A 25,157-nucleotide genomic window follows, 5' to 3' on the forward strand; every position below is an offset into this window, starting at 1 on the left:
CGCAAATGTAAAAAGAATTTCTAAATTAATAGATAACAAGAATAAGCAAAAAATTGATCAGGATTTACAAAAAACCAAGACATGGTACACATGGTAATAATAAATGGTACAAACAATGGGTTATATGCCTTGTCGGTACCGTGGATCTCACGTACATCCAGTCACGAAGAAAAGACTAAAGGACAGAGAGAGCGAGGACGGCATCAACAAGACGCGAAGTAAGAAGGGAAGCATGCATCGTATAAATGCGAGTGAGTTGCGACCGTCAACTTGACTGTCCTTGAAGAAATGAACGGCCTCGTGAGTTGGGCGACCGTTGACGTCGGTATCGATACCCAGGGCCGTACAACATGAGTCCCTCTATTCTTCACCGGTACTTGTATACGTGATTCTCCACTCGTTAGTCACTTATTGCAATACTTTATTTACGCAAAGGTAAGACCTCCAAAAGTTGAATTTTATTTTTTTAAATTACAAAACTCTCTAAGATTTATTCGACATTGAAAATAAATTTTTAAAAAGGGGTATTGAAACATTTGTGATGTTTGGAAGTTTTGAAGTATTGCAGTTTTTGAGGGTTAGTAATCGGATACATAAAATTCAAAAGAAACTATATAATGAATCAATAGTTTTAGAAATTAAAAATATTTTATTTTTTACAATTTATAAGGATGTCATATTCATTAAAACTTTCTATTCTTTAAATCATAAATTTACTCTGTTCGTACTCATTTTAAGGGAAAAGAATTGTATAAACAAATGTTATCAACATATGAATTAAACGAACGATTTTTCCCATACTTTACACTTTTTGTTTAAAAAAATTGAACTGAATAATACACTTTTTTGGAAAAATTTGGAAAAGCATAAAAAATCCTATTTGTTATTTGAATCATGTTATTTAATGAGACATGATTAATACATGGAAACATCAATTTTTTTCAAATTTTATGAAAAAAACAATATTATATCAATGTCAAACAAATTTCTTATTATACGTTAAATATGCAATGAATCATCGGTATTTTTAAATTATTTTTAAAATATTTTAAATTTTTAAGTGGAAAAAATTTCTTTTTATTTTCTTTTCAAATCGCACTTTGACAATGGAGAATTTCCATTTTTCAATTACACATACATATACAAGGCGTAAATATAATGGATTCGTTATACGTGCTTTAGAACATCCGAACAAAAACTCTACTCGTGTTCCTTACGACCCTATTTCCGTTCTTGAATATCAAATAAATTGCACAAAGGGTTCCTGTAGATATTCACGTTTTGCACGAGCATCGATTTTCATTAATTAACAAAACAATAGGTGCACAAATTTAGACGGAAACAGGAGAGAGTATTTATCTACCAAAGTCGTTCTTGGACCTTCTCGAGGTAGCAAAAAACAGGCATTGAAAATGTTTTGAGATGAAAAAGAGTTATACATATATATATATATATATATGTGTGTGTGTGTGTGTGTGTGTGTGTGCGCGCGCGTGTGTGTGTAGGTAGGTAGGTGAGTAGATAGATAGGTAGGTAAGTGCAGAAAGGCAGAGAGAGGGAGGGAATGGGCAGAGAGGTAGTAGTATAAACAAGAGGTAAAAAGATGGCGAAACAGCGTAGGGAAGTAGTTAGAGGCAAAAGAGGGAGAAAAATACTACTCTCTTGTGCACTTTGGAGTATGGCAAACTCCGCCATTATCTTAGTATTTTAGCTTCTGTATGAAAGCGTGCTCTAGTAAGATTGGATTGAACGAATATCGTGAAATGCATAATATTTTGAAAACATGGAAATTGAAAAGTATAAATTTTATTTTTTCATGAAAATGAAACATTTAAAATTCATATTTCCGACTTATTCACAAATACATTTCATTATTCACAAATCAAAATTTAATTAAAAAATTCTACTATTGAAAAAAATACACTTAAAATATTTATTTTATTATTCATTAAAGATATTAAAGATGTTAAACTGGACCAATAAATATGAAATAAAATTCTATCTCCAATTTATTAGACTATTCAAATATAACAAAATATATAAATTATAGTTTTAAAACTCATTAGTTTATGCTGGATTAAATAATTAGATAATTGTATGTACGACGGCCAAAATGATTAGGCATAGAAAACTTTTTAAAGTACATTCAACCTTAAGAAAATTTTAAGATAGGAATATTTGTACTTTCTTTAATTTGAAAAAATTGTCCGTATTATTATTATTATTATATAATTATCACCTATTTTTATAATAATTAAAACGAAACTTGTTTTAATAACTATATTTATATGGATTACGTTTACATTTTTAATTTTAGTAACAATTTTAAAAAGTAATAAAATTCTTTTATTTATATAGAATAATAATAATAAAGACAATACAAACATAAAAACTAGCATGTATTTATATATATATATATGTATTTGTTTCCATATAAAATAAAAATTATTCAGTTCATAATTCATATAAATCATTATGTATACGTAAAGTAATTAATAATTACGATTTATAAAATTTTTTTTTATTAAATACTATAATGGAATAGTGATGTTGAAGAAGAATCAAATTTAATTATGAAAACGTAATCCATATAAGTTGCCTATTATTACTAGCTAGGATAAAAATGGAATAATTTTGTTGTTGTTAAAGCCTGCATATAATAAGAATTCAATATTCAATGAATCATTATTTTCTAATAAATTGATATGATATAAGAGGGTAAAATATAGTTTTCGTAATTTTAAGTTTGCTGTTAATATTAAAACTCATATTTATTTACTTAATTTATTTGTGTAAATACAAATAAATCACTTTATGGATTTAATATTAAATATACTAAATAATTTTTAGTTGTTAAAAAATATTAACAAATACTAATTCAGTCAATTTCATTACAAGAGCATCATAATTTTAAAATAACATTACTTATTGTTGGAGGATATTGGTCCAAAAGGGGTAAAAAATTCTATACTATTGATTTGTTGTGCGTATTGCTTCTCTTTTAATTCTTTGAATTCTTCAATGCTAAATAGAAGAGAATTTTTAGGTACAGCAGAATTGGGTCCACAGGTATACTCGTTACGTCATTGTACATACACATACATAAGCTTTGACACAAATGCGCCCATACAGAACAGTCGTGGTCGCAAAGAATGCAGTGTTGCCAGCGCGACGTAAATCATCCTCGCAGAACAGAGAAAGGAGTAAGGAATTAGAGATTCTCAGATATCTTATGGTAGAAATTTTCAATCGCTACTGCCTGGTATGAGACGATGCAATGAGAAAACAGTGAGAATAGAGCGTGAGAGAAGAGGGTAAAGAGATTGAAGAGAAACAAAGGGAAACGCTTCCTGAAGACGGATTGATGATTTAAGATTTACCGACAATAATGTGATTACTATAATTTTATATATTTATGTTTTACTTTTTTATAATAAATGATTTATTTTATTTTAGATATGATGTTAAGTTATTTTTAATGAGTACTGATTTTCAAGTTATTTTCTAACATTCGGAATATGTTAATTTTGCTATAAATTTAAAATTACAAAAATGTTAAGACCTTCTAATTCTTGATACACTCTTTAACTCTATTTAACTTTATATTTTTCAATGTAAAAATCATATTTTTTAATTTAGATTGCAAATATTAATACTTTCGTTTTTAACTATAAAGAAATTATTATTGGTTTTCGCAATTATGGAAGAATGTGAATATCAAATATTATACTTCGTACTTTATTAACTTACTTTTACATGAAAACGTTAGTCATTCGGATTATTATTATTATTTTTATTTTTATTTACTTCTTACTTTCAACTTTTTTGAAGTGGAAGATTTTGTAAATTTTGACAATACGTAAATGTAAAAATTTACACATGTAAGTAATATGTCTGGTAAAGATTCGATAATTTTATTTGATACGTCATCATTTTTACTGGCGTATAATGTTGAAGGTATTTTATTCTTCATATTTAATAAGTTAGATCTTATAAGATTTTAATAAAAATCAATACATGATTTTAGTAAAAATATAATTATAAGTTAAACTTCTAAAATTCCAGATATAATAGTAGCAATAATATTTATAATATTGTCATATTTTTAAAAGATGACAGTTTGTTTTATTAAAACTTGACGATTGTTTTGATGAAATATATTCATTATTTTTTAGTTAAGTACAAGACTTCAACTTATATAAAATAAATTCACTGTTCCTAACAATGTAATATATATATATATATATATATGTTATCATACTGTATAATAATAATAAATATATAAAACGTACCGAATTTACAATAAAGTTGATACTTTCCACTGCTATTATTTGATTATTTGATTAAACTAATATTTTTCGATATTTTATTCAAGAGATGAAAATAAAAAGTATTTGGGAAAATTCATCGATCCATTGACTAGAAAATAAAAAGTACTTTGGAAAGCTCATCTATCCATTAACTAAACTCAAAAAGAAATGAAAGGATAATAAAATATTAATGAAAATTTAACTAGGAGGAAAGGAAAATTTAGAAGTATATAAAAAATTTTCAATTGAGATCATATATTACACTTTCGTTTAAGATTTTTTTCATTTGTGCAAATTAATCTAAATTTATCGTTATCAAAATTACAGAAGCTTTACAAAGGTGTCTAGCAGAAATTATTTATTTTTTATGTTTGACGTTTGGAAAAGTTTACGATTTCGAAACTCGTCACGAAGAAGAATAAATTTCTTTGAACACACGTGAGTACTGTTTAACGGTCGAGAATTATCTCGATAGCGCGTGGGTATACAATTTTACCGGGTTTGTTCGGTCCCTTCCGTCGACATTCGGATCAGGCGACCTATGTACTATCTTTCTTCTTTACTCTTATCACTTTAAAAGATTGATATTATAATTTTTAGTGATGTAATTTTCAAAGAGATAGTACAGTGCTTATTTAAATAAATTAATTTATTTTCCAATAATATTATTACGATGAATTAGAACATATATTTGTTGGTTAATTTATTTAAACTCATTTTTATAATTCTCCTTCAAACTTTATGAATTGGTAATTTACTACACGTAATTACAAATATGTACAGATTTACGCATAAAACTTTAAAAGTTATTATTCGTATACTATCAATTTAACATACTGTATAGTGTAAAAGAAAATATCTTCAAATAGAATTCGATTCGGTAAATTCTAAATGTATTATTTAACGAAAACAACAATGCATATATACATATACACACATGTATACTCATATGCATATAAATGTACATTACAATAACCAAATCATTCTGACAGTTTTTAAATGTCAAAAATCAATAATTAGCAGGTTAAAATTAATATCAGTTTATCATTTTTTAATATTGGTATGTTGTCGATTACTATTAAATTATTAGCAAATAGTATACATGTATTTAACCAGGCGGTACATATTTAATAAGATTGTTAATTTTTCTATATATTTTTAAATTTTTGCATACGTTTAGTGTTTTATTATTAATCTACAAATTAAAGTAATTACATAAAGAGCAACGTAAATGTAACTAATCTAGTTTGCACAAGTAATATTAATAAAAATATGTCAAAGCTATAAAGAAAAAAAAATTTATTTCCAAGAATAAGACATATATAATGTGTTATAATTTTCTTTTTCTAACCGATTTGCAGTAATTTATCAATATTATTTTATAAAATAATTGCTTCAGTATACAAGTATCAGTTCAGTAATACAGATAATATTAATATCGTGTCACAATAAAAGAAAATATTTCATAAATTATATAAAATATATAAAATTTATGGTACTAAACACTATATTTTTATTTAAACTCTTAGTTTCATAATAAATTATGATATAATAAATTAAAGTTTCCTCATTACTGAACCATTACTTGATTACGAAAAATTTGTACTTGTGATCTTTTTAATATTATAATAAATTAAAGTTAAAAATAATTAAAATATAGATTATTTTAAATTTTTTCAATACAGAATTTATAAAGTAAAAACTTATTTTGTTATTCAATACCGGTTATAACTAAATCATTTTTACATTTGCGCAATGAAAGAATATTAATAATTATTTATTAAAGATATTTAATAATTTAATAAAATGTATTGTAGCTAAATTTTTATAATTAGTAAAAGTGGATAGTTATAATTTATTAATGCTCTCTAATGCATCTAGTACAATAATCTATTGTTAGTTTAAATTTTTTATTTTTTGACTAACAAATTTATTAACACAATAAAACTAATAAATACAAACAGATATCGTCAATTTTTAAGTTAAATCAATTAAATAAACTAATTCATTTAATTAAATGAGTGTATTTACCAATGCTACAATTAAATCAATAATGTTAGAATATATAAGACATAATATATAAATATAATAACAAATAAAATAAAAGTAAACTATTTACAAGATCTTACCATCAAGGATAACTCATCAGGGTTGGCATAGATTTCCAAGATTTCATTTTCAGTATTACTGAATATTAGTTAAGAATAGCTTTGAATTATTTATGAATATATATATATATATGATTAAATATTATATTTCCTTTCATTTTATATATTCAAATTAAAATTAAAATATAATATTGAAAAAAAATGTGCAAACAAAATTTTATATTACAAATATTGTTTTAATAAATTAATCTTAAATATTAAAGGATACATCCATTTATTAAAATCCGTTGTATTTAAAAAATATTTGGCTTCCTTTTGTTTTTCAAATGATTCTTTATTATTTAGATTTTCAGTTTTTGAAATATGAAGTTTCAGTTTATCTAAAGTCTCTAAAGTAGGCTCTATATTTCCGTCTAAATGACTTATACCAAAAGCAACCCACATATCTATAAATTCTTCTTCATCTTTGTTAAATAAATAACACAATTCGATACCTGTGAAATAAAAAATTTTCAAAGTAAATAAAAACATTATCATTCTGAAAAAAATTACCGGCAAGCCTGAAATTGAGGTTAGATTATTAAAAATATTTCATAAACTGAAATAAAAACAGGAATAAATAATGTTAATTATTTGTTCTTATATCTTTCAAAATTGTTATACAACTCTATAAAATGAATAATATTTTAAGCTTTCTAACAATTCGATTGGTATCAACATATGATTTATTTTTGTGTGCCGCAATAAAAATTAGATTTATAAAATTAAATTAATTATATTTGTAAGATCAAACATTTTATAAATCGAACATGAACTTACATTTTTTAAGAACTTCGTTACTGAGATTTTTATACCCAGTAATTTCAAATTTTTCTACAAGATCTTCTATTTCCACCATTTTACTCGATACTACACTACAAGTAAAAATATCTTCCCGCCAAATTTTCTACAACAACGTGGTCCTCGCGCATTTATTTTGGATGATTTGTTTTACCTTATGCATGAAAAAGAATACATTTTAGTTGGAAATTTGACTGAGAAGGCTTTATTTTGTAAACCAAATTTATAAATGTTATTTTATTAGTAATTTGTTTTAAAAAACCAACTTCAAATAAATTATGAATGAATGGAAAAAATTTTGTTAGTTCCAACTATTTTACATTATATATTAGAAAAAGGAAAATTACCAATCGAAACTAATTTTTATTTTAAGAATATATGAAATAAACTACATGTCAAACTGAAATAATATTTCATAACAAATAATCAAATAATTTCTAATGAGCTAACAATTTATTTTTTGGTATAATAACGTTTAGTAAAATAAAACATGCTTTATTTGCCGTGGTTCCTTTATAATTTTTTTTATTTATGTAAATACATGTTTTAATTTTAATTTTATAAAATAATCATTATAAATCATTATAAAAATATTTTATTTTGTAAACTTGTTTATAGTTTTTTTAATTTCTTTAAAATACTTTACTAATATAAAATACGATCCTAATTTATTGTAATATACAATTATTTAAACATTTAATTTTAAATGTTTAAGATAAATATTAAATTATTACATATAAATTTTTAATAATATTTACGTATTAATTTTATATAATTGCAACATGGGACATTTAATATCTTGTAAAATTTATATTTCATTTGAAATATTTATTATAAAATAAATTCATTCATTTTAAGAATATAAGAATAAAAAATATGTTTAAATGAATACTACAAGATAATTACTGTACACTTATTATCCAAATTGGTTGACAAAATTTTGATGACCTTTTATTTTTAAATAAAATTTATAGCTGCGATATAAAATCATATATAAGTAGTGTTATTATTCTAAATAATGAATTAAACAGTTATTTTTCTGTGTACTTATAAAACAAATGTTATAGACAACTGATAAATTGTACTTATTTTTAAAGCAATATATTTTCAAAAATACATTTTTTTATTAATTTATCCAAAAATGCATTTGCAGCTACTTAATATTAGTTAGTATATTCATATATAAAATAATCATTTTTTCATCTTTTTATTTATCTTTATTAAAATGATTACATCACTTAACATATAAAAAAATTAATATACTTAAACATATTTATGAATGAACATTATACTTGGTTTGATATTATTTGATATTGATACCAGATAAACTTTATACAAAATAAATAATCACAACAAATTAACTTTGAAAAGTTTTAAAGAACCTTGTTTTAAATGCTCAGTATGTATATGTATATATATATATATATATATATATATTGAAAATATTTATTTTAAACTGAAAAATATACTTAAATATAAATTATCTAAATTTTTATATTATAATCTGTTTTTTTTTGTAAAAAATATAATTAAATGTCTTTCAATATGATTTGGATATAATCATTGATAATAAAATTTTAATTTTTAAGAGTAACAGGAGTAAAGAACTTTTGATCTTTTTCCCATAATTTGATAAGGTTCTCAGATACATTGTATGATGGAAATCTTTCTATCCATGATTGAATTAATCCTTCATAAGTAGCCTCATAATTCTTCAATATAACATTTCCAGATTCTGAAAAGAATTATAAGATTTTATAATTGTATATATTTATTTTAACATTTCACAAATATAATATAAAAAAAAATCAAACTGTTCATAAAAGTACATAATATTGGTAAATTTTTAAACTACCTATATTTATAATATATGCTAAAATTATTTCTATTTTTGGAATTTTAAATAGTAAATAGGAAATAAATTATGATAAACTACTTGATTGAATTTATTATTGCTTATCTAAAGAGATCGAATTAAAATTTATTACAATAAGTATTTACCATCTACAGTTGTATTTGATTGCACAAATATTTTTCGAGGCTGTTTTCGTGACAAAATAATGTCTCTCCATTTAGCCCATGGATGTGGACCATTTTCAGGTACTTCACTGTATTTATCATATAATTCTCGAGCAGCTTTTACATCAGCTGTACTTTTGTAATATTGCAACTTTTTCAAAAAGTCTGCAATTGCTTTCTTACCAACTGTATTTATTTTATTTCTATCCATTGTTAATCTTAAATCTTTACCAGGATCTGTTTCAACAATTTTGATAAAATCGTCTCCAGCCTCAATACAAACTCTAAGTAGTACGTAACGAGCTTGAGAATGAGACTGCAACCATTTTTTTGAGGAAGGTTGATACATTTCTAAAGCTCTTGCACAGCCATTCCATAATAAAGATAACCAATTTACATATATAATATCATCAGCATCTGAACCTTCATATCCAAATATTTGTATTACATCTTTTTCTAAGCTTAAATAAAGTCCAACAGCTTCAGCTCTGCATTCTTCATAAGAAGATCCTAGAGACCCAAATACGGAATCATAAGTCTCTCCTTGTAAGTAAAACCGTGCTACCGATTCACCAGTAATGGGATTTTTTACTTTATCCTTATCAAAATTAAATGAACCATCTTCTAATTTTATTAATAATTTCCCACTTCCATGACCAAGTAATTCATGCAAGCCCACTTGTACTTCAAAGCTTGTAATTCTATGTTTATTTAGTAAAACTTGATCTTCCTCTGATAAAAATGGTATAACATCTTGCTTCATAGCAGCTGGAATAACATTCCCAAGCGAGACATTTTTAAAACCTTCAGATTGCCTAATTTCGTCATAGTTTGGAATATTAATTCCAGAAGGAATTCCAGATCCTGAATATGTTAGGACATCAAGAGAAGTAAAATCTGGTCTTAAAAACTGATCTTTTTCAAAATCTTTACCCCATGGCAACTTTGGCAACAATTTTTCTGCACTATTAACAAGAGTCAAGAATTTTTTAGACATATCACGATTTACCATTGCAACAATTCCTTCAAATTCTCCTCTTTGACCTGCTGGATCTCTGTATGTTTCAATAAAGCCAATATAAGTTTCAATAACAGGCCCTTTATCTTTAATCCAATATCTAGAACCATTTTTGTGCTCCTCCAATGAACCAGTTACAAAATGTTCTATATATTTACTAAGCATATTTACTTCGGTTTCATTAGCAGCATGCTCTTTAGCTTTTTTTAAGTTTTCCACAACAGATAAAAGAAGCAAATCATAATCTCCTCTAGTAATTTTAAATGAAGCATCTTTAAAAACTTCTTCAGAAAGAGTAATTTTAGGATCATTACTTGTTTCAGTAGAAGCTAATCTTATCTCGTATTTACATTTGTAACTGTCACCTTTCACATCAGTTTTAAAACATCTAGCATTATAAGATTCTAGACGTTTTTTCTGCATAAATTCATTAACAAGTTTAGCATCATCTTCTGTACAATTATCTGAAAAATATGTAGTAATGCCTTTACTTCCCAATCCTAAAGATTTTACTTTTTCTTCTAATGAATATAATGGATCTTTAACTTCATCCCAAAGAAATTGCACTCTTGAAGAATCATCTTTATAAGCTTTAGAAGCTTTAATTATCAATTCAAATTTATCTTTAGACAAATTTGGAATTATTTTACTATCTCCAAAAGATTTATAATTACCAGCATTGGAAAATACTCCACATACATATACTAAAAATGACTGGAAATAAATATATGATTATTATGTATTTGAAAAATTATTTTGTAAAATATGAAATTTTATATAAATTTTAACAAATATTTCAAATTCAAGATATTTTAATTATTCAGTTTTCTTTAGCATATTAATAGCAATAGTAGAAATTAGAATAGTAGTAATTAGAATTTATTTTAACATATATATACAAGATGATTATCAATGTAAAATGATTTTATGGAAAACTTACCACAAATTCATCTTCTGAAATACCATCTACAATTGCAGATTTTTTCAAATCTGCTATTGGTTCACTGAGGAGAACTTTATGTAAAATTGCAAAAATTAATGGTGATTCTGGTGAAGTTTGTATTAATACTATAAGACCTCCATTCCATGCTGCTTGACTAAGATAATGTGCATATAATTTTTCTTTCAATGATAAAGCATTAAATGCTGCTGTACATTCCAGTTGAACTATTGGTTGAGTATTAGGTAAAGTATATAATGAAATATCATCACTCATTTTTATAGAGATGTGGTAATGACTAGAAAATAAAATTAAAAAATTTAAAGTTTGTTTAATTTTGTAAGTACAGATTAAATTTATTTAACTCAATATAACTAAATAAATTAATATCGCATTTAATAAGAAATTATAAGTATTTACACAATGTTACAACAGTAATGAAAATATCTGATTTTGCTTGTTTCACTACTTTTTTAAATTAATAAAGTTAACCTAAAACTGTAATTTTGAAAATCGGCATTTACTAAAAAAATTTGTTTTATCATTATTACTCTAACCTCAAAAATAACTTAAATTACATATATCTTATTATTTTTAAATTAAACAAATGATTAAATACCTATGAAAAACTGTAAAATTGGTAGTGTAAATTAAATTTTTACTAATTCTATTAGGATTAAAAGTATGAAAATTTGATTGACGTGTCAAGTATTTGTAATAACGAAGTGGCAAATTAAATTTCATTTTGCTAAATTTAAACATTTTCTACAGGTAATTTAAAAATAAAGTAATAAAATATATCAAGAAAAAACTATTTTATACCGCAAGATGTCAGTTGCGTTTATAAATTCTGTCTTAAAAGGATGTAATTGCAATTTTATATACAATATAAGAATTATTTAAAGCATCGAAACATTACAATGGTTAAAAATATAAAATAGTAAATATACTTACGAAAAGTAAACAAGCAACTAATTATTAAATGTGTTAAGTCAACAGCAAAAATGCAATTTATAGAAAAAGAATCAATCTTAGAAGTACGAAAAACACTTGCGCCACCAACGGAAATGCCGGTCCTTTTATATTTCTTCAACATCTGTCTCTTTCTATATTTCATTCCCCTAATTTCATTCGGGATTTAATAAATCGTGGTAGGTATGCACCACATCCTTTTGTTTTGATGTTACTAACAAGACACTCTTATCTTCCAAGATAAAATAAAAGATTTCTTAGTCAATTTAAGAATTAATTTAATTTCAAAAAAGAGCTGTTTTTACTACATACAAATGTAATTAAATAAAATAATTTACTTTAAAAGATTTATAACGATAAAGCTTTTAAGAGAATAATTTAAAGTGGTAATTATTATTCATATAGTATATTAACAATAAAACTTTATAGTAAGATTGTGGTTTTCATAAATTTTATAATAACATTGTAATTTTAATAAAAATTTTGAATTCATTGGCTTTCTTCTAACGAATTCAAATAATTTAATGAATATTTATTAAGAAATTTAATTACTAGCCAATTTGCAATCAATATCAATTAATTAATTAATTTTACACTATCCAATTTTTTGTTTTCTGATTGTTGACGAATTATTTTTAAAGGACGGATACCTGAAAACCAAATGGCACATTAATTGAAAGTGATAACTATTTATCTAAAACTTAATAATAATTATCACAATATTATAAATAATTACAATTATATTAATAATAATATAATTTTATAACATTTTTTGTAAAGCTCCAAGATATCTTAGAATATAATAAAACAGATTATAATTTAAAATTTCTTAATTGAAGAAATTATTGAATCATTCATATATTAAAATTTTTATATCTATTAATGAACCTCATTTGGTCTGATCTTTATATTAAAAATATAATATGAAAGTTGCAACTTCGAGTCTTTCGAAAATATCTCCAGCTTAAATTAGAATAAAATAATCACCAATAAAACTGCCTTAGCACATTTTAAAACTTTATCTTGGTTGGATTGTATTGAAAATACAATCTATTTATTTGTAAGTATAATGTACTCGTACAAAAGCACATAAATTGTGTTGTAAATGCATTTTACAATTATTATTTTATAAATAAAATTGATAATGTATAAAGTGAACATTTAACATGTTGAATTTTATATGCGTTTAGTTTTTGTATGTCATTATGCTTTATATATTTACCTGTTATGTATCTGCATAAAGGTAAGTTTGTTGATTAAATTTATATCATTGAGTATATTGTACATAGTGATATCTTGTAATTTTTCATTTAATTTCACAAAATTATTTGGAACAAAGATAGAATTATTTGAGACTTAATATTATTCTAATAATCAGATTAATAACCAATTAAATATTAAAGACAACAAGGCTTTTATTCATTTTTTTTTTTGTATTTTTACATTAAATATTTTTATGCAATAAATTCAAATTTATTAGATTTCTTAATTTGACACATTATTTTCGGTAATTTTTTCAATATTTATTTTATTTCGAATTTAAATAAGAAGAGAAATATATTCTTAAAATTTATTATTTAATTAATTTATATTAAACTTATAAAAACTTAATTATAAATTAAAATCAAAATATGAATGAATATCAACAGAAATCAAATTTAATTGAAAGTTGCCTATAGTCATATAAGAGAATTTATATACAGTATTTTTAATTATTATATATTATATTATATATTATGTATATATACATAAAAAAGTAATGAATTCATTTATGTATGTTTAGTAAGATATATGGATTTTGAAAAAAATGTATCTATAATTATAAAAATTAGTTTAATGAATTTAATTTTATATGTAATAAATATACTAAAAATGAATATCGTGAAAAACTAATAAATTTGCAATTAATAAATTCTATTTTTATTACAAATGGAAATTTGTTCTTTTTTGCATGAACAGATAAAATCGTTGACATAGGTTTGATAAAAGTGTTAAAACCTTTTAAAAACAAAAATAATCATTTATATAATATGAAATATAATATTTTCAGATTAGTTATTCATATTTTATAAGTTATTTAAAATATTGCTTATTTCTATTTATTTATTATAAATCATCACTAGTCGATTAATAGAAATAATTTATCGAATTTACTAAATTAATATTTGTAAATGAAGTAAAATTTCATTCTTCTGTTTACAAATATGTTCTATAATATTAATTAATAGAACAATTTCATGTAGGATCAATGCTATTTTCTATCAATATTTTATAAAATGTACAATATAAGAAATTAAAAAAATCTAACGTAGTCATAGTGCTTTTATTAAAAAATAATAAATACGTAAGCAAGTAATATATAACTTAAATTATAATTAATATAGATACAATTTACGAACTATTTAATGCGAAATCTTTTTAAAACGAGAGTTTGGTGGGGATACATTAATTATTTTTATAATCAGTTAAAAATAATAACAAACCTACGATATGATACAATTTTATTATCAAAATTTTAGAAAAGATAAATTTCTTAATTCGAGCATTTATAATAAATGATGTAAAATTATGTAAAATTTCTTTTTTTTTAAAGTATTGTGCTTATTATGTTTTTATAGTTTTAGTGGAAATATAAATGTAATTAAGGAATGGTAAATAAGATGATCAGTCGCAAATTTTGTATTAACCACAAAGAATATCAATACTTTTACACATAAATCAATATAGGCAATTGTCCGAAAAATATATAGCGCTAAAAAAATACCTTTTCACAGAAAACTTTTCCTTCGTAAAGGAGTTATATATCTTGATCATTATAAAATATTATTTTAAACTTGATAAGCACTTCAACTGGAATTGTTATACAAAATACATATTATTAAATAAAACGAAATAGATTTTAAATTTTTCGATAAATTTGAAATTTATGAAATAAAGATTTCATGACACAATTGGGATTAATAGATTTAAAAAATATTTATTTATAAATTTTTTATTTACATACATATATATATATATATATATATATATATATATATATATATATATATATATATATAACTTATTTACTATTAAATAATTCATATTTAATTATATGTGAGAATTTCATTAAATAAGAAAGAATTATAATATTATTATTAAAATTTAATAAATCTATAAAATAATCATTTTTGTTTTTATTTCTTTCATATGTTATAAGAAATATAAAATTAACTAATCTTAAATATTTATAACTTTAAAATTTAAAAATTTTATCCCTCATTTAATTTGGACATTATTTTTTATTACATTCGTAATTAAATTTTAATCATTAATATTTTAACCATTTAACTTCTTAAAAAATAAAGAAGTTAATTGTTTTTTATTTAGTGATAATATACTATCATTAATAGTCTACTTATTTACTATATTTATAAATAATGGACATCGCTGTTTAAAATATAAATATATTTATTTTTAAACTAAAACATAGATTATACTATTATTTAAAAAATATATTTTTGGTACAGTTCAAGTTTTGTCCCATTAATAAAGAATTTATTTAACAATTTAACTAATAATACTGCCTTTATAGTTACGAAATGTTTATTCCTTAACGTCGCCAATTCCATCTGTATTTATAGCAAATGTAGCTTCACTTTCAGGTAAACATGGAGAATCATAGATTTTACAAATTCTTGTTTCACCTCTTCCTTTACGTAAGTAAAGTCTGGTTGTACTAGAATGAGCTATGATATTACCACCAATAGGTTTCTTTTGATCACCACCAAACATACTTGCTGCACCATCGACTTGTGCAACAACCTGATTAGTGATTACTACAGCACATCCAAATTCATCCGCTAATCTGAGCAACAATCTGAGAAATTTAGCTAAATGACTCTGTCTAGCTTGCAATTCACCCCTACCTACATAATCAGTTCTATATAAAGCAGTTGCACTGTCCACAATTAATAGCCCATATCTAGATTCTGACATCATAGCACTAGCTTTTATTAAAAGTTTAGTTTGATGGTCAGAGGTATATGCGCGTGCAGTTGCAACATTGTCAAGTACACAATCACCATTAATATTATATCTTTCAGCTACAGCAATTAATCTTTCTGGTCTAAAAGTACCTTCGGTGTCAATATATATACATTTGGCTTCAGCACCCCCCATGTCAACAGGTAATTGACAATTTACAGCTAAAGTGTGACAAAGTTGTGATTTTCCAGTTCTAAATTCTCCAAAAATTTCAGTGATTGATCCAGTTTCAATTCCACCTCCTAGAAGTCGATCTAATTCTGCAGAACCAGTTGTTATATAAACTATATTTGCTCTAATCATATGTACTTCAGCCGCAGTTTTAAATCCCATTGTAACTAATTTAAAAGCTTCCTGTAGAATTTTGTCTGCTTTTCCATCGCTTATTCCTTTAATGTCCATTAAAATCTTTTTGGGAGTATATGCCACAGATTCAACTGTGTAAAATCCAGCTTCTTCCAATTTTTTGATATCACCAGCTGTAATACCATTGCCCTGAAAAAAGATTGTTATAAAAATTATAAATTTCTTTATAAAACTTATATTATTCTTTTATTGTACATTTAATTGTAAATATTTTTATCTGAAAAACATGTTATTTTTATTATTCACACTATTATTTTCTTCTACAAAAAACTAAACATAATTAATACATTTATATTATACATTTCATTGATTCAAGCTTAATGTATCATTCAATGAAAGTAATTAAAATTTGTAATAATCGACATCATTCTTAAATTAATTTTTTTTTTTGTAATAACTTCCAGTTTTTCTCATTTAAAAACAGTGTTTAAGTGTACGTATTAACAAAATATTTTGTTTTCATAATAAAGCATTCCTAATTATTAAATACAAAAATAAACTTGTAGTTTTAATTTTTGTTTTCATACAAATTCTCTAACAAAAATATACAAATAAATTATCTACATTTTTATTATGAATGGAAATATTGTATATGAAATTAATAAGATGTATTAACTAATATCATACGTACTTCCAAAGTTTTAATAAGTTTGGCTTGCCCTTGACAATCTCCCAAATCTTCATCTTCGACAACGGTATTTGCAGCTTCCGTAATCATTATTTTTAATATTGAAAAGGTAATAAAAAAAAACTATGATATTAATGATGATAAAATCTGATATTAATACAGCGTTGTGTATATTAGATGTTTAATAAGCATCAAAGTTCATACGGACGCTTTGAAATTAACGGTCAGTTTAGACATTATGTGAGTTCTGCTATGACTGTATCTACGGCCGATAGTAAAGATTATGACTGTCACGTGGTCGGTAAAGTTTTGAACCGAGTCAAGGAGATAAATACAGAAATTATTATACCTATTTCCACTGGCAGTGCAATTTTCAAGTTAACTGGCGCCTTCTCATCAGCTATAATAAAAAAGACTGTAACCTGAAACTTTTGCATTCCGGAATAACATTAACCCATGCGTATTTAAAATAATTTTGTATTTTTAGTAATTGATATATTTTACTCAATAGCATAAGCTTGTCTTTATTATATATTCCTTATACTGAACGGAAGTTAACCGAACATTTACAACATGATAAATCAGCTCCCGCCATATGTATTTTTACTTACTTTAACCTATAACTTTTAGGTTGTATGACTTCTAAGCGGAACTATATAATATAATAATAAGTGTGGTTGATTGTTGGGGGAGAGGGGGACTTTTATTTTATGCTAATATATTAAATATTTAGAACTATTTAGGCTTTAAACATTTATAATACTATGCCAAAGATGAAATAGATAATATATCTGTACGCTGCAAATCAATTAACATTTATTATTTTTAAATATTTTATAATAGTTTTTTATATTTTATATTTTATATTTTATATTTTATATTTTATATTTTATATTTTATATTTTATATTTATATATTTTATATTTTATATTTTATATTTTATATTTTATATTATTTTTTAAAATATACTTTGTAATATATAGTATAGAGCGGAGCAATATAAATAGGCATTACTAGAATTTCTATCATTATTTACTAGACCAATAATTACCGGGGGTACATGTGAATCACCATGAATAGCCAAGAAAAATAGTTGATAAGGCTTGTTACAAGTATTAACAATAATTTTGTAATTTTAGTAAAGATGGATGTTTAAAATTACTGGACTGTTTACTCGTATCCTTGCAAGCGGATAATATGTTCATTTTTAATGGATTGCGGAGAATTTATCAATACTTGTCAATCAACCATTTTATCAATACTTCTTCCTTCGTACTAAAGCTTTTACATTCATTTTTAAGAACGATTTTAAAGCTCAGACCTTGGTAACACAAATCTTGAAGAAAAAAAACCGTAAACGCATAATTTGTTATGATAGTAAAAATATCATTATAGAATAAATATGTAAGACCTCAATATTTTTGGGTATATTGATTGATAAAATATTCTTAATATCCTATATGTAGTTTATACATTTTAATCTGCGAGTAAATATATATTATAAATAAATTTAAAGCTCATTTATTTAATTATTATTTCTAAATATTATTTAAAAACATGATTGAACAATATCAAATATTACTACAGTATTTTTTCCATCTTTGTATTACTTTACTTCCAATTTTATTGATCTATCTACATTTTGAACAAGATATTTAAATTATGTACATAGACAGCAACATAAAATTATATCGATGTAAATGCAAACTCTAATATTCAAATTGTATTATGAAAATCGAGATTTGAATGATGTTTCGATATAAGAATAAAGATATGTATGTAATATATTTTGTAACTATTGACTTTATACTTAATTATGACAATACGCAACTTTATAAATATATAAATTAAAATTAAAAATTATAAATTATAATTTAATAGGTTATCTATAAATGCAATTATTTTACTTCTATTTCAGTAACGAAAATTAAAAAATTTTTAATAAGTTTTTAAATATTGATTAATGTCTAGAGCTACTTTGTATATGTATATTTACGATGGATGATTGAAACTTACTGAAGTATTTAAAAATATAGACATATTTAAAATTCATATACTATTGAATCCTTTAGTCATTTGTTCTCATCTATTTATACTTAGTAACAGATTGGTTAGAATATTTTTTCAACATATTAATATTAAGTATTAAGTATTAATAATTAAGTAATATTAATATTAATTTATATTAAATTACTTTGTTAAAGATAATAAAATAATTAAAAAAAAAAAAAATGTTTATAAGAAACACTCACCACTGCGAACTTATTAAAACATCTGATCTAGCTGAATCTTCAAATAAATATTGTTACTCTACATTTTCAAATTTGTTCTGGTCATGGACAACTATTAATGAAAATCATCCTAAATGTCGGCAATATTTAATTAGTTTAGCTACTATAAATAAAGAAAGAAAGCGACATTTTTCAAATAATCATTGGTGGATTATTCATCCTTTTAGTAAAATTAGGTAAAACATAATTTTATTATAACGATTTATAAAGTAAAAATTTCTATATTTATATTTATATCTTTTTTTTAAAAAATATAGATTCTTTTGGAACAATATAATGATGGTTGTATTTTTTACTGCATTTTTCGTAATTCCATTTTCATTATGTTTCATTATATTAGAATATAGAACTGTCAAATTATCAAATATAAATCCTTTTATTTACATAATTTGTTGGATTGATATAATTAGTAATTGTATCACAGGATTTTTTGATAAACAAAAGAGAGAAGTGATTTTAAATCAAGGAACTATTTTAGTGTAATTAATGTCATTTTACTTTATGTCAAACAATATACCTTTTTTTATAATTTTGTATTAATGTTAAACATGCAAAATACTAGTTAAAAAAATATTAATTAAAACAATATACCATTTTAGGAATTATTTGAAAGGTTATTTGCTGATCGATATTTTGACATCGTTGCCTTATAACTATCTTACATATCCATGGAAAAAAATTGCTGAAACCGACGATGAATACATTATTACTACATTGATTAATTTTATACCTGTTTTAAAACTTAGTCGTTATTTAACATTCAGATCTTTTATAAAGCAAACTTTTTTGGTAACATGTTTATGGTATATTTTTCTTAGTATTATGACGATTAAAAGTTCTATTTTACAGTTTATCTAACATAGATTTATTTAATTAAATTTGGTAAATAATAGCATAACTTACTGAATAGCTAAAATTGAAAGTTCGTTTAAAAAGATTATCTCTTAGATATATTTTAATTAATAAGATGTTTGTTATTAATACTAATTTGATATTATTTTATATACTAATTTTAGATATTCAACATTTTATTCTAATTTTCAATTATATTATAATAATAAGATTGATAGATAATTGACGATAGTTAAAAATTTATACGCACAAAAAACGGAGTCGTGGAAATATTGAAAAACATAATAGTTAATGCCGAATGATCGGAAATATCAATATTTTATTACAAAAATACTGTAATATATACAAACAATGATTTTTGGTTATTAGCAACAGAAATAAGACCTGTCTGAATGTATAATATCGAATTTTTATCCCAGTGTCTATCTCTCTTTTTCTTCCTGTATCTCTTTCTCAAGCTTTTTCACTTTTTCCCTATCTTATTTTTACCTACTTATATATTTATTCCCTTTAACATTTACTCTTTGGTGCATGCATGTCTATAAGTTCATTTGCAAATTCATTAAATACGAAATAGTATAATATTGTACAGAAAAAGTAAAGCAATAGCAGTAAATAAATATTTAATGTATCACTAAAAATAATAATAATACATCTATTAGATCGAGAAATAAAAGTAAACAGTAAATTTATTCATTTCAATATATAATATAATAGTTTTACTTAAAAAATGGATTATTTTGAGTTTTATTTAAAAAATTTTATCGTAATCTGTATAATCATTATTATCGTCATCAACATTGTTGCAGTTATTATTCCTATTGATATTGCTATTATCATCGTCGTCAGCATTATTATAATAAAAAATATTAGAAATTTCAATTAGAAAATATTTGTCATAATTATAGGGCTTTGCATCAATATATTAATCCTATGAATTTTATATTAATTAAATTCTTTTATATTTTTTACAAAAATATATTCTTTTATATTTTAATATATAATATTTTCTTTTATAATTTAATAAAATATAAAATTATTTTATATTTTAGTATTTCAATTGTGAAGATATATCTTGTCAAATGTTCTTAACTTCACTTTTTTGTCTTTACATTTTACATTGGTTCACTTGCTTTTGTAATTATACACTTTTGGTCAATGTATTCACTGAAAAAGCATCTACAAACGTTAGTATTTATTAAAATTAGTTTAAAAAATAAAATTTATTAGAAATAATATTATTAAAAATAATCATAAAATTGTATATATAATTTTATTTTAATATTCAAAATATACTATCAATAATATCAATTAATAAATAGATAAGTTTAAAAAAATTTTGTATATAATGGTACAAGAATTTCTAATTTGTGTACTTAAATAAATACCAACTTAAGCTTTATTATTCTATTATCAAATTATTTTATTTCTTATAATCCTACTATAGTTATTTGTACTGTTGTGCTTATTTATTTACTAAAAAATATTAATATTATTTACTTTATTATATAATGCATAAATAACTATTTAAATCTGACTAGTTGTTTTTTATGAAACAATTAAATTGATAAATTGTTTTTTAATTAAAAATTATATTCAAAACATATTTTATTAATTACTAGAAATATTTCTAAATGAACATATTTAAAAAATTAATATTAATGAAAAATGATATTTGTCAATTTATTGAAAACTCATTCAAAATTTTAAAGGAAAGTTACATAAAGTCAATTGAAATTGAAGAAATTATTGAAAGATATCAGTGTGCTCTTTTTATTGTTCTTGAAAATTTTACGGCTACTGGTTACGGTTCAATTGAACCACAAAGTGAAGCTGATATTGTAGTTTGCACTTCTCTTATGATTCTTGGTAGATTAGTTGAAAGCTACATAATAAGTACGCTAATTTTTATAATAAATAATAAGAAAATATATTAATTTTGTTGATTGCCAAGTATTTGTAATGTTTCTTCGTATAGTTATATTATTACAAACAGTAGCCGATAGACAATTTGCTAAATCAAAATACGAACAGATTGTGAATCAACTTTTGGCTTACGCTAGAGAAAAACAACTTCCTGCTTATATGAAGAAAAGACTTTCGGCTTATTACAGTTACTATTTTAGAAATAGTTATTTTCAAGAGCATAAAATTTTGTCAAGTTTATCTGGTTAGTTATAAAAATATTATTATTGTATTTTGATGAATTTATATGAAATCAATTACTTATTTATATATATATATCAGATTTTAAAATGATAATATAATAATTTATTCTTTATTCGCATCATTTATTCGATAAAGATGCTTTACGAAAAGAAGTCGTATTACATTCTTGTAGACGCCTTGTTGAGAATGTGAAGATTTTCCAAAATTTACCAAATTCAGTTTTAATACAGATAGTTATTAATTTAAAATCTGAATTGTATTTAGAAAACGATGTAATTATAAAAGCTGGTATTCAAGGAGATTGCATGTACTTTTTATCTAGTGGCACTGTAATTGTATTAACACCAACCGGAAAGGAGGTAATTTGCCAAATTTATTTCATATTTTCATTTTGGTAGTCATAAGATGTATAACATACTGATTAAGTTTCAATTCTAATCTTTCCTCTTATTTAAATTATTTACTAAAATAATTTACTAAACAAGATTTGTAATTCCATTTCACTTTATTTATGATATGAGGTTATGGAATGGTAAAACAAAAATTTATTATTAATAATCAATTCTCAAATATTTAATTGAAAGGTTTGCTGTCTGAAAGATGGCGCATACTTTGGTGAAGTAGCACTTTTGGTGCAGAATCAGCGACGAGTTGCAACTGTCATCGCACTTGATATCTGCGAAGTTTATAGACTAGATAGAAAAGATTTTCGGAAGTGCATAGCTGTTCATAGTGATTTGTTTGCGAAAATTGAAAGATTGGCTACCGAAAGAATGCAACAGACCGGTATGATCGAGGAAGAGAATAAGCAAATTATCTTGCATTCCTCTTTATTGAATAATCCACAAAGAACTGAAGACGCAGAATGAGTGTTACATTTTAATTATATTATATGAAAGAAATAATACATAGATTTTTTTATTTATATTTAATTGTGTATTTAAGGACCTTAAATAATATTATTGTCCATACAATATATGCTTACAATGGCATTCATTCACATTTGCCTATGCTTCTTCGAAGAATCATATATTAATCCTTATTCTAAAATACTAAAAATTACAATAAAGATCTGTCTCTAAAAGATTTATATAGCACTGAAATGACAATTTATACGTCTAAATTTAATATTTTTGAGATATGATTCATATATGTTCCTTTAAAATTTGTATTTCGAATATCCTCTTGTTTATTTTCTCAAATACAAGACTCTCGTCTCTTTTTTTTTTAAAGCCGCATTATTGCTGTTCTGAAAGTCTTAGATAGTATACATCGAAGGTATAATTATTTGTTTGAGCACAGCAGAAATTGATTGTTACACATTATTTTGTTCTTAAAGTTATAAAACTATCAGAACAGATTTTTTATAATAATCTATGAATATTGATACGCGAGGTAAGTTCCTGAAGTAAGAAAGAAATAGATCCCTGTAAAGTATTTCAACATCGGAGTCATTGACATTATGAATTTGTATAAAGTTTATCTTTTAAATTATTACTAATAGATATAAATTTGAATTATTGTTTATTAATATTTTGTATGATTTATCATCAATATGCTATTCACTTTATCTTTGAAATGATTCTAATGCAATTTTGGTTTAAAATTCGATGTATAAGACTATTCTATGGTAGGCGGGCTTGTACAAATATAAAAGAAAGTATAAAATAGTTTTGTTAATTGATTAATATTAGTAGGTATGGAAGATCGGTTTATACAAGTTTTTTTTTAGTAACTCTACAGCTATGTATTATAATTAATATGGTCACTGCTTCTTTTGATAATTATATAATTATACTTAATAAGAAAATCTAAAAAAGAATACCAAATGTTATTCAATGTTAACGTGACAAAATATAATCTTATAATGAGACTTACCATATAAATATTTTCCATATAATATAATTTTTATCAAAAGGTTAGAAATTTATTTTTTTGGGTAAAATTATAAAATTAAGCATTTTTGTAACATTCGGTGATCTTTTCATAATATTTCCTTATTATCTATAATAAGGCACATGATTCGTGACTGAAATTGAATAAGACAGCTTAATAGCTATAATGAAACATTGAATTCTTTGTTATTATTAAAAAGAATATGATTTTTGGATATAAATGCCTCTTGATCGCAGTGTAAACCAAAAAAGTATCGATTCTCCAACAATGATACACTTTATTTTTGTATGAATATAATGACTTATTAAATTACGATTAAATAAACAATAACTAGTAGAAAAATGTAAGTAATTATTATTAATACTTGCTAATAAAATAATAAATAGTAGATGTTGGTTGGTGTTATATTTTTTTAGTTTACACTGATAATTTTTACAAACTATAAATAATCTTGATTAAAATGAAACAAAATTCTTGCAGGTATAATTATGACTGTACTATTGATGCTTCAGGAACAGAATCGTAAATGCGACATTGTTATTACTTAAACACAGTTTTCTGTTTCAGTAAATTGAATTAAATTTATAATAAAACTGTACAGATATGACATTTTTTTCTAATTTAATACGACTTTTGTCGTTTGTAAAACGATATTTGCCTACGTGTGTTGCTGTTAACTTTTGATCAAGTCAACACTCTATCGCTCGTTTGTCACTGATGTA

General features: G+C 23.3%; 3 protein-coding genes across 3 annotated transcripts; 1 reads left to right on the forward strand and 2 right to left on the reverse strand.

The window, feature by feature from the left end:
* Positions 1 to 8,794: 8,794 nt before the first annotated feature.
* Positions 8,795 to 11,535, reverse strand: DppIII (dipeptidyl peptidase 3). The gene is made up of 3 exons (XM_011497998.1): positions 11,236 to 11,535; positions 9,260 to 11,009; positions 8,795 to 8,993 (listed from the first exon to the last, which is right to left on the reverse strand). The coding sequence occupies exons 1-3, from the start codon at positions 11,509 to 11,511 to the stop codon at positions 8,836 to 8,838; spliced, it is 2,184 nt and encodes a 727-aa protein (XP_011496300.1). The 5' UTR covers positions 11,512 to 11,535; the 3' UTR covers positions 8,795 to 8,835.
* Positions 11,536 to 15,714: 4,179 nt separating this feature from the next.
* Positions 15,715 to 17,589, reverse strand: LOC105360957 (RAD51 recombinase homolog spn-A). The gene is made up of 2 exons (XM_011497999.1): positions 17,231 to 17,589; positions 15,715 to 16,728 (listed from the first exon to the last, which is right to left on the reverse strand). The coding sequence occupies exons 1-2, from the start codon at positions 17,315 to 17,317 to the stop codon at positions 15,793 to 15,795; spliced, it is 1,023 nt and encodes a 340-aa protein (XP_011496301.1). The 5' UTR covers positions 17,318 to 17,589; the 3' UTR covers positions 15,715 to 15,792.
* Positions 17,590 to 19,458: 1,869 nt separating this feature from the next.
* LOC105361148 (potassium/sodium hyperpolarization-activated cyclic nucleotide-gated channel 1) lies at positions 19,459 to 23,603 on the forward strand. Its single transcript, XM_011498255.1, has 8 exons — positions 19,459 to 19,694; positions 19,776 to 19,997; positions 20,118 to 20,307; positions 21,423 to 21,557; positions 22,083 to 22,266; positions 22,349 to 22,540; positions 22,675 to 22,898; positions 23,124 to 23,603. Exons 1-8 carry the CDS (start codon positions 19,459 to 19,461, stop codon positions 23,406 to 23,408), a joined length of 1,668 nt encoding a protein of 555 aa, XP_011496557.1. The 3' UTR covers positions 23,409 to 23,603.
* Positions 23,604 to 25,157: the final 1,554 nt, after the last annotated feature.

The sequence above is a fragment of the Ceratosolen solmsi genome, unplaced genomic scaffold (genome assembly GCF_000503995.2).
Source record: "Ceratosolen solmsi marchali unplaced genomic scaffold, CerSol_1.0 scaffold14, whole genome shotgun sequence".
Classification (NCBI taxonomy): Eukaryota; Metazoa; Arthropoda; class Insecta; order Hymenoptera; family Agaonidae; genus Ceratosolen; species Ceratosolen solmsi.

Excerpts from the sequence above, each read along its gene's own strand:
- DppIII (XM_011497998.1), bottom strand. The coding sequence starts at position 11,511 with ATGAGTGATGATATTTCATTATATACTTTACCTAATACTCAACCAATA. Across the intron at positions 11,010-11,235 it reads TTTCAGAAGATGAATTTGTG|TCATTTTTAGTATATGTATG; the intron begins GTAAGTTTTCCA and ends ATTTATTTCCAG. Across the intron at positions 8,994-9,259 it reads ATCAAATACAACTGTAGATG|AATCTGGAAATGTTATATTG; the intron begins GTAAATACTTAT and ends AATTCTTTTCAG.
- LOC105360957 (XM_011497999.1), bottom strand. The coding sequence starts at position 17,317 with ATGATTACGGAAGCTGCAAATACCGTTGTCGAAGATGAAGATTTGGGA. Across the intron at positions 16,729-17,230 it reads AACTTATTAAAACTTTGGAA|GGCAATGGTATTACAGCTGG; the intron begins GTACGTATGATA and ends ATCTTTTTTCAG.
- LOC105361148 (XM_011498255.1), top strand. The coding sequence starts at position 19,459 with ATGTTTATAAGAAACACTCACCACTGCGAACTTATTAAAACATCTGAT. Across the intron at positions 19,695-19,775 it reads CATCCTTTTAGTAAAATTAG|ATTCTTTTGGAACAATATAA; the intron begins GTAAAACATAAT and ends TAAAAAATATAG. Across the intron at positions 21,558-22,082 it reads CTGAAAAAGCATCTACAAAC|GAAAGTTACATAAAGTCAAT; the intron begins GTTAGTATTTAT and ends AAAATTTTAAAG.